This window comes from Prorops nasuta, unplaced genomic scaffold (assembly GCF_024137725.1).
Source record: "Prorops nasuta isolate Cenicafe-Biocafe unplaced genomic scaffold, Cenicafe_Pnas_1.2 PNAS00048, whole genome shotgun sequence".
Lineage (NCBI taxonomy): Eukaryota > Metazoa > Arthropoda > Insecta > Hymenoptera > Bethylidae > Prorops > Prorops nasuta.
This window is the reverse complement of record NW_027116845.1, coordinates 25846-36277: the sequence shown is the minus strand read 5'-3', so window position 1 is coordinate 36277 and position 10432 is coordinate 25846. Positions and strand designations below refer to the sequence as shown.

At 38.4% G+C, this 10432-nt stretch overlaps 1 protein-coding gene across 1 annotated transcript; it reads left to right on the top strand.

The window, feature by feature from the left end:
* The first annotated feature begins 206 nt into the window (after positions 1-206).
* Positions 207-2297, top strand: LOC136784107 (protein FAM200A-like). The gene is made up of 3 exons (XM_066744624.1): positions 207-326; positions 372-515; positions 588-2297. Exons 1-3 carry the CDS (start codon positions 207-209, stop codon positions 2295-2297), a joined length of 1974 nt encoding a protein of 657 aa, XP_066600721.1.
* The last annotated feature ends 8135 nt before the right edge of the window (positions 2298-10432 follow it).

Here is a 10432-nt window from a genome sequence, read left to right as displayed (position 1 = left end):
TTATCAAACGTATTTTTCTATCGTATTTCAAAAATTTAATTGCACACAAATTTTTCACGTTAATATCAATAGTGTTTTGGTTGGCTTTAGTGTACCTTACGTGAAAAGTGATTTTTGTGTTGAGGATATTTCCGGCTAATTTCATAAGGGATTAAATATTCATAATTGTGAGTACAATATTTATAATACAAATAAATTGTAGAAAAATGGATATTGAATTAAAAGAGAAAAAGAGTTCAAGTAAAAAGTTCCAAATTGATTGGTATGACGAATATCCATCTTGGGAGAACTGGGTGCTTAGAGTGACCGGTAGAGACGATTTATTCGTTTGTCTTGCATGCGAAAAAATGTATTCTTGCGGTGTTTCACAGATTAAAAGGCACGCAGGCCAGAAAAATCATATAGAAAATATGATAAAGAAGAAAATTCCACTCGATGACGAAATAGCATATCCCACTACATCTGAAAATGATCAATTTCGTTTTAATGATATAGTAAAAGTAGCTGAACTTAACGTAGCAGCGTTTTTCGCAGAGCACCAAATAGCATTTGAAAATAGTAGAGAATAACTTTTATTATTTCAAGAGATTGGTAAAGAGCCGGACGTTCTTCAATCTATGACTTTGGGAAAGACAAAAATAAGAAATATTATTACTAAAGTCTTATGTCCCTATGAGACAGAACGAGTAAGTGAAGATTTGAAACGTCATAGATTTTCTGTTTTTGTAGATGAAACTACAGACAGTACGAACGAGAAAAAAATGACTCTTATAACAAGACATGTGGACAGTAAATCATTGCGTACACAAGATAATTTACTGAATTTAATTAATTTAGACGCAAAAGACTGTTCTGCGGACAAAATTTTTAATGCATTCAAAAATGAATTGAATAAAAGAGAGATACCTCTAACCAACATCATTGGATTAAGCTGTGATAATGCATCAGTTATGATTGGAAGAAATGACTCTTTCAAAACAAGGCTTTTAAATATTTGTCCACAATTGATAACAATGCCATGCATTTGTTATTCTTTAGCATTAACAGCTTCTAGTGCATGTAAGACATTGCCAAACGAATGCACAATTTTCATAAAAAAAATTGTGTCTTTTATAAATGGAAGTACTAAAAGATTTGCTATATTTAAAGAATTTCAGGAATCTTTTGAAAATAACACTAAAAATTTAGTGAAGTATGGAGAAACGCGTTGGCTTTTGCGTCAAAAATGTATTGAACGCATTCTGGAAAAGTGGGATACTATACACGAGTTTTTGGTAGAGCAGCAACTTGAAAAGATCAAAGAAGCAGAGGAATTGTTAATTATAATGGAAAATAGCGAAACAAAAGCATATTTATATTTTTTGGAAAATGTTTTAAGAAAGTTTATTACTTTTAACGCTCTGTTTCAAAGTAAAGAAACAAAAATTCACTTACTGAATAAATGTTCAAGAAATTTTATTTTATTTTTCTTTCAAAAATTTATTAAACCTATATTATTAAAGCAAGATGTATTTTTGCCTTTTGTACGCAATGCAAGATTTTCAAGAATTGAAAACCTTCTTCCTATAGAGACCATTAATATAGGTCCTAATTGTGCTAGTTATTTGAGAATAATGTTGAAAGAAAAAAAAATTACTGAAGCACAAGTGAAAACAATTCGACAGAATTGTTTATCCTTCTTCATAAAAGCGAGTGAAGAAATTCGTGATCGCTTCCCAATATTCGATAATTTATTAGAAAATCTGAGTATTTTTGAAAAGGACGTGACATTATTTGATCAGGATCGAGAAGCTAGTAGCTTCCAATTAATGCAAATATGCCGTCGATTAGGCAATTACAATGAAAATGAAATTATAAACGAATGGGAATCTCTAAATGTAAAAGAAAGCGATATTAAAAAGAAATATTGGTCAAAATTAGAATTTGATGACATGTGGATAGCAATATGTTCTGCCCAAAATGAAAAAGAGGAATTGAGATATCCACAATTGCGGAAATTGTTAAGCGTAGTGAGATCTCTTCCTCACTTAAACGCTGAGGCAGAACGATGTTTTTCTATGCTACCCGATATTAAAAGCAAGAAAAGAAATAGACTTGTGCATAAAACAATTAATGCTACGTGTGTCATCAAATATGCACTTAGAGTAAGCAATGAAACACCTATCTCTATGAATATCACAAAGAAGCACTTACAAATAATGAAAAATAATTGGTATGAGTCACATAATGTTAAACCAGAGAGTAGTTTACATTTATATACTTATAACGAGAGTGATGATGATATAGATTATGAATAAAATGAAAGTCTGCTTTGGCGACTACTTTGCAAAGCATAAAATATTAAATTTTAGTCTGTCAAGGCGACTACTTTGCAAAGCTTATATGCACAATAATTAAGTCTGCTTTGACGACTACTTTGCAAAGCTTAATAAGAGAATTAAGTCTGCTTTGGCGACTACTTTGCAAAGCTTCAATAAAAAATTTCAGTCGGTTTTTCGCGACTACTTTGCAAAGCTCATTAAAATTAAAGTCTGTCTTTGACGACTACCTCGCAAAGCTTTGAAATTTTCAGTCTGTTCTTAACGACTACTTTGCGAGGCAAAACTAAGAATATTAATGAAATGAAATATCTTTAGGTACAGAGGATTGTTTAGTGGGTAGAGTTTGGGCTTTAAAGATCCAGGGAGTTTGAGCCAGCGTGTAATTCCTGACACAAAGGTGATTCCTGGAGGCCATGAGTCCCACACTATCAACGAGCAGACAAATTCCTACCATAATTAATTGGAAGGATGAGCCTACTGGTTGGTGTGCGTAAAAGCATTTTAACCTCTTAAAAAGAAAGAAAAAAAAAATCAATCCCAAAAGACCATATCCTTCTTCAATTTTTGTACATTATTCCTCTTTCGTGTCACAGCTCCAAATTGTAAACCTTATGAAGACTGTATTTCCAATCATGTTTTAAATATTTTTTAATATATATCGAAAACAATTCAAAATTGTACAAAAATTGCGTATTGAAAATGTTGCGTGCAAAAGCGTATAACGAAAATACGGTGTGCACAGCAGCTCTATAAATTTAAAAGCACATGAAAACGTAAAAAATTCTGATTGATGTTGCTAACATATGTATCAATTAAATACGTTACCGTTTTACAAATTTTTTCCCCCATAATACATAAAAATTATTTTCAACAATAACTAATTGTCTTCAATTGCAAAAGCCTTCTTTCAACGATAGACTTTGTATACTTTTCGATCTATTGGATCGATCAGCTGTTTGACTGTACGAAATTTCTAAGTTCAATGGCCTTTAGTGTTTCTATACGATGCCAAACAATGTTTATAATGCTATCCTTTTCCCGCACTATATTCATTGCACGCTCTCTCTCGCACACGGTGTCTTAGCTATTTGTTGCGTAACATATATTGTGTCTGTTTTATTTCGTACTTTTAAAGCAGACGTTTTGATCACCTGTTAATAAGGCATGTAGTTTCCTAGTCATAAAAACGCATTGTTTTGACTGCTCGCCTTTACTCGGTCTGTCGACCGTGTTTATTTTTAAAGATCAATCTGCCGAATTTCGGTGCATCAACTGTACAGAAATAAATCAATCACGAATAAATTAAGCAATATTATATGTTACGTGTAATAGAATAATTAATGACAGAGGAACATATGAATACAGTTTTTGTATTTAAAGTACTGCATGGATACCCTTAAACTATCGTATCTTTATGTAAAATGTATGCTTCAAATTAAAAAATATAATAAGTCATATGTAATAATACTGTGTAAATAAATGTACTTCTTATTTCAGCTAATTCTTGATCGTTTATGACGAGTTAATAAGAAAATTAGAGTAAACCGATAATAGGCTGTTTTGCCCTTGTAACGATAAGTGAGTCCTTGTAGCGCAGGCGGTAGGATGACAGATTGTCACGCTGTGGGGCTCGGGTTCGATTCTTGTCACAGATTATCATTTTTTTCATTTTTTTTCATTACGGGGAATTTTTTTTTTAATAACCATTAACTTCTTGGACTCAATAATAAATATAAAAATGCATTTGTTAACAGATTAAGACATAAACATTGAGTTTATTATACCTCAACTCATTTGATATTATATGAACGCATTTTTTGTATTTGTTATCAAATTTAGTAAGTTAATGGCTACATATAATCATTTTATAATAATTGAAAACTAATATAGGAAAGTTTTAATTTTTCGGGCTGGGACCTTCGATAATTTAACTCTTATCGAAGCATTAGGAAAAGGATTTTGTTTTACTTTGCGAGTCGTTTGGTTAACGTAGTATAGAGAAAGAGAGAGGTCTGGTTCCTTCTCGCTCCCGAGATCTACCGAAGCTTGTCGGAGAAGACCGATACACGTATGTACCGGTGGAAAAGCGTGCGTGCAACGACTGGTGAAGCATCTCACGGACCTAGCAGCTGCTTTCTTTGTGTGAGAGCTGCGTGCGCAGCAGACGCCGTGGAGGGGACGAAAGTCCGTCCACGATCTGGCTTCACTGCATCTACTCTGCTACGATCTCTGTAAATCCTGATGGTGTCCGATGTGACCCACTTCGAAGCCCTAGAGCCGATGCCTCTCCCCGATCTTATACCTGAAGGTCACCTACCAGCCCTACAGAAACTGATAAAGATACAGCCTATTAAAACTAAACTATTAGCGGACTGGAATCTGTCCAAAAACAGCGTAGCCTTCAAGGACATAGCCCAAGAAGCAAAGGACCTACAGAGTCAAGATTCTACCACCCTTAGAGCATCTATCATCTCATATGCTTCATCCGCAGATCTCTTTTTATATTCATTATATTAATTGCTGCGGCCCTGTGGTTTAAACGAAATCTGACACATGCGCGTGCCAGCCCGACGTCAACCACATCCATCAGAGTTCAAAGCACTCCAACGATAGCAGCCGAGAGCATGCCAATGCTTCCTGTACGCACCGTCAGCATGCCATTTCAACAACCGATTCGCCACGCCCAGAGTATGCCCTACCTGGAACCAATATCAATGCCACGGGACTCGCTACCCTTTAGTTAATAAGCACCAAACTCTTCTAAAAACTTTCGACAGTTGGCCTACCCCATACTTCTTGTCCTGGAAACATTGACCTCCACAGGACAATGTTTCATCTAAGGGGGAAGGTGTAACGTAGGGGTCAGCCACCTCGCCGAAGCAAAGTAGATCGCACGCGTCCGTGTGCAATACCGGTAGTATTGCACATTGCTGCCACCCGGACTTCTTTTCCGGAAATGCATCAAACCCTGGGCGTCGGCCGTGGATGTGGAGACTTTTTGGTTGTCATGTGTCGAAAGATCATGGCGCTACTGACGACACATGACCTATTAAGCCTCCTACATATATGCGAGTTCCGCGACCCTCAAGTCGAGTCTTATTCTGTGCAAGCTTAGCCGCTGCCGTATCATCCGCGTTCCAAGGTCGTAACTCTAGTGTTCGTTCCACGGGAGCAGAGTACTTCACCGTATTCTAACAAACCTCTTGCCCAGTCGCTGTGTACTGGTAGTTAAGTTTAGTAATAGTAAATCCGAACCAAGTCGTGTAGAAATCATCGCGTGTGTGTATCTTTCAGTCGTGCCTAACACGTATCGTTCTGAAAGATAACAACAACTACTACGAACTGATCATAGTTAACTAGTGCGCGTAACCCACAATCATAAGAGAGTCTAGTCTCAGTAATAGTTGTGACGAATAGTCCATAAGCCTGCGTATGCTGCTACAGCATAATTAGCGTTTACTGTAAGTATAATTGTAATACCTGAAATTACATAGTTTTGTGTCAAACCTGCTGTTCCAACGTATGTTAATACATACTATCATTCACCCCGAATCTTGCGAACTCATTACATTCTTATCGCTCGGAGTGTAATACTTTGGTATATTGTACTGTGAGTCGCAAAAGCTCAGTCGGCGTTTCTACTGACCCAGACTGTAGTGTCAAGTCAGCCGAAATTCGACCGATAGGCGGCCACGACTACCCAGTACGTAACAATCCGTAGCGGAATGGAAGAACAAATAATTATTTGTAGATTTCAGGGTTAGGTTTTCGTTTATCCGGCGTTGTACCGCCCTTCCATATCATTTCGGGAGGCTACAGTAAAATTTTCAAAGTATTTTGTCATCTATAAGTCTCAAAAAACTTGAATTAGTTGACGAAAGCATGACTCGTAGCAGCCGACGCTGATCACTAAGTTGTGTAGCGCATCAGCGTCGGCTGCTACGAGTCATGCTTTCGTCAACTAATTCAAGTTTTTTGAGACTTGTAGATGACAAAATACTTTGAAAATTTTACTGTAGCCTCCCGAAATGATATGGAAGAGCGGTACAACGCCGGATATACGAAAACCTAACCCTGAAATCTACAAATAATTATTTGTTCTTCCATTCCGCTACGGATTCACACCGACAGGCAGCGTTAGCCAGACACCTTGCTGTGTGTAGGAGAGTTGGTTTGTTTAGCGGGAAATGGTGGGGAGAGAGTGGGTACCCCTTCTGAAGCGAAGAGAGCTAATAGGCTTGTCCTTGTCTAATGCACTGTGAAACTTCTCCATCGGTAAAACAGTGTAAAACTTGTCTTTCAATAGCTAATTTACTTTTTCAAAAATATCTTCCACATTTTTAGGTATATTTATTTCTTCTTGGTCTCAAATTAGTCATAGAACTTTTCTTTAGCGCCCTACAAGGCCTAATTTTCAATATTATTATGACCAACAAAATTACAAGTATTTATAATTTTTATGAAAATTTTTTTTTATAATTTTGAGAAACCGAGTTTGTAGTGCGCTTCAGTACAGTCAAAAGAGTAAATTTAATCTCTACAAAAAGTTCATATTCCTAATAGTTTGGAAGATAAATTTGAATGAATCTTTGAGTCGCTCAATGCATCCCCTTAAATACATTTGTTACAATTGAATTAAAAATCCAAGGAGAAAGGTTCCCACACATACTGACTATTGGAGTTGAATCGACTTTTGGCCTTTTCACTCCTGCATTCTGGTACTTGAAACAGGCAAAGATGAAATCATTGAAAGATTGGCACAGTAAGAATAATCCAATATTCAGGAAAACGTCATCTATTGCTCAGCCATAATTTAAGGATGAGACTCATTGGATGAAATGCTGTAAAATTGAGTTAATAACTGCTGATTGTTTTCCTCTGTTAGCTATGCTAGTATTCTATGCCAAAGGCAGTATACTGGTCATTGGTATGGATGAAAAAATGCACGTTTATTCTCAATGGGAAAAAAGTCATCCCAAAAATTAATTCGACTCCATTTTGCAGCACCAGATATCTGACCAGTTTCAAAAATGTGTAGAAATTTGCGAAAGGAAAATCTAAGGACTCTGGCACAGGAAATATTATAAGGACGATTCGCCAATAAATCTCCCATGTCATCTTTGTCAAGAGTTAGCAGCATAAATGCGAGAGTAATTAGTGCTAAAAAGAAACGTGGTATGCAAAACGACAATGTCAGCTTTGAATATATGCTTGATTGCAGCTTATTCAAAGCTTTGCGAATTGCTTGTCCAGTCTTGCCCCAGTATCAACTCAAGTATTTGATGAAACTAGTGAAGTCTAGCAAGGTCAGATGTTGGTAAAAAGTCAAATGTTGATTAACAAATGGAATGATTCATGTGTAAGCGTATCTCCGAACACACCACAGGCGGGCATAGACATTATAGCACTAGAGATGTACAGAAGAGGGGGGATCGATAAAGTAGGCCGATAAGAGCCGAGGATAGCCGAAAAGGAGAAAGAGGAAAGGTTTGAAAAGGAGAACTGAGCGGACAGTCAGTCGCTAATTAGATGTAAACAGAGTTCAAGGTGTAGGAGAGTGTATTATATCAATAAAATGGGCGAGTTGCCTGAATGCTGAAGACTTGTGCTTGCTTGACTTTCCCCGTATAAACCCGATAGCTACCTACAGTTTACTCTCAGAAGTGGGATAAAAGGGCCAGACACGACGCAGAATATGAGCCGAGTGCAGTTAGAACAATTAAATGTGGAAGGTCTTCGGGATGTGGCGAGACAGTGGGAGGTGGACTCATCGGGTCCTCGAGCAACACTTTTGCAACGACTAATAAATCATAGCGAGATAACGGGCAGAGTGGCGACTGGGGTGTTGGTGAATCCAAGTCCGGATGACGGTGGAAACAGATCAGACACATTAGAACAGGAGCCGCCAGTGGAGATGGTACCACGGGCGGATGCAAATGGTTTTGCGCGTCAGGATCCGGGAACATCAGCCGCCCCTACTTCGATTGCGAGCCTTGGCGATCTTGAGGAGATTGTTAGAGCGGTTCTGCAAGCTTTGCCAGGTCATATGAGGGAGAGCGGTTTACCTGGACCTTCATCGGGGGATAGAGGTATCTGTCCAAGGGATCCCCCTACTAATATGGTCGTGAACTGGGGTCAAATAAAGTTTGTCTCCAAGCTAATCCCAAAGTTTTCTGCAGAAGAAGATGAAAATATAGAAAAATGGCTGGAGAGGGTGGCCAGTGTCGCTAGATCATATCAGATATCGAAGGAGGTGATAGTAATGGCGGCTGTGAACCAGTTGGACGGTAGAGCTCTAAGTTGGTACAATCGTCAAGCAGTCCAGAGTGTAGCGTCATGGGAAGACGTTAAACGGCAAATTGAGACCTATTTCGGGAGGAAAGAATCACTAACGGCCATACTGTCTCGGATAAATGCCCGAGTGTGGAAAATGTATTCGGAAAAGTTTGTATGTTATGCAGAGGATAAGCTTCGATTGATGTATGTTTTGTCTCTGACAGAAAGGGAGCAAATAGAGTTACTGGCAGATGGGGTAAAGGATCCCATGCTTAAGAAATTTGCATTGGACAATCGATCAGCGACAACTCCCGAGTTTATTGAGCACATGAGACGTTTAACTGAAGATCAGATATATACTCGTAAGACAACCGCCTCTTCGGATCGACCAAATCCTCCAACGGGAGCTACATTGGCAACAGTTTGCTCCCATTGCCATCGGAAAGGCCACCTAGTGCAGGAGTGCAGATCGATTAAGGCTACCTGTTACGTTTGTGGGGCAACTGGCCACTTTAGCTCATCTTGCTCAAAAAAAGGACTGCACCTGCTGCCACCCTGAACCACCTGATACAGGAACCGGCTGAGGAAGAGACGGAATGTCAAGAGGAACCGGCGGAAGGAGTTTTCGTAATAGAAACGCAGTCTCCATATGTCCTGGTGAGAGTATCCCAGCAGGAACAATCTAATATTCGCGCGCTATTGGATACCGGGAGCCCGGTTAGCTTGATCACCAAATCAGCGCGCGCGTACAAGGAAAACTTTAGTTGTAATCGGTTATTCCCGATAGATGTAGGCATTCGGTTAAAAGGAGTTAATAGCTCAGTACTCCATACCTGCGGGAAAATCTATGATGAGATTAGTTTTGACTGTTTACCGGGATCATGGTTCAAGGTGACGCTGTTTGTAATAGAAGATAACACCATTTCGTTTGATATGTTATTGGGTCGGGACTTCCTACGGGATTCGAAACTAAAACTTACCTATTTTAACGGTCACTTTGTACTAGCGCTGTCAGGTAAATAAACGGGTTGGATGGGATCCATCCTTGCGATTGATATATGTGAGGAGAATGATAAATATGACTTAATAGCAGAGAAACTAGACGCCACTCTAAGCTCTACGGTACGAAAGAGTTTAATATCTGTACTGAAAGAAATTGATAAGGCCGAAGTAGAACGTGTCGAAGATGGGTATAAAATCCAAGTGCATTTAAAGGATGCTTCCTTGTTCCGATACGAAGTGAGACGTTTTTCTTATGCTGAGAAACAGGAGCTGAAAACAATTACTGATGACCTCTTAGAACGCGGGATAATCAAAGAGAGTATTTCCCCCTATTGCTCGCGCGTAGTCTTAGTAAACAAGAAAAACGGCACTAAAAGAATGTGTGTGGATCTGCGACCGTTAAATCAGCGAATACATCCGCAAAAATATTCGTTCCCTATTATTGACGACCAGATCGATCAGCTATATGAAAAAAAAATATTTACTAAATTAGACTTGCGAGACGGTTTTCACCAACTGTTGATTGATCCGAAGGACTCGAAGTATTTCGCTTTTGCCACGCCAGAAGGTAAGTTTGAGTTTATAAGGATGCCCTTTGGGTATTCTGAAGCGCCGGCCGAATTTGCCAAACGCCTAAATTTCATTTTAAGACCTTTTATCATTAAAAAAGAGATTTTATTGTATATGGATGATATTCTCATCGCGACCGATACTGTGCAGGAGAACCTTAGAATACTTCGAGAAGTGTTAATTACGCTGAAAAAATATCGACTCGAACTTAATTTAGGAAAATGTCTATTTTTAAAAGAGAATATAGAGTACCTAGGATATCT

Excerpts from the sequence above, each read along its gene's own strand:
- LOC136784107 (XM_066744624.1), top strand. The coding sequence starts at position 207 with ATGGATATTGAATTAAAAGAGAAAAAGAGTTCAAGTAAAAAGTTCCAA. Across the intron at positions 327-371 it reads CCGGTAGAGACGATTTATTC|ATTAAAAGGCACGCAGGCCA; the intron begins GTTTGTCTTGCA and ends GGTGTTTCACAG. Across the intron at positions 516-587 it reads TAAAAGTAGCTGAACTTAAC|ATTGGTAAAGAGCCGGACGT; the intron begins GTAGCAGCGTTT and ends TTATTTCAAGAG.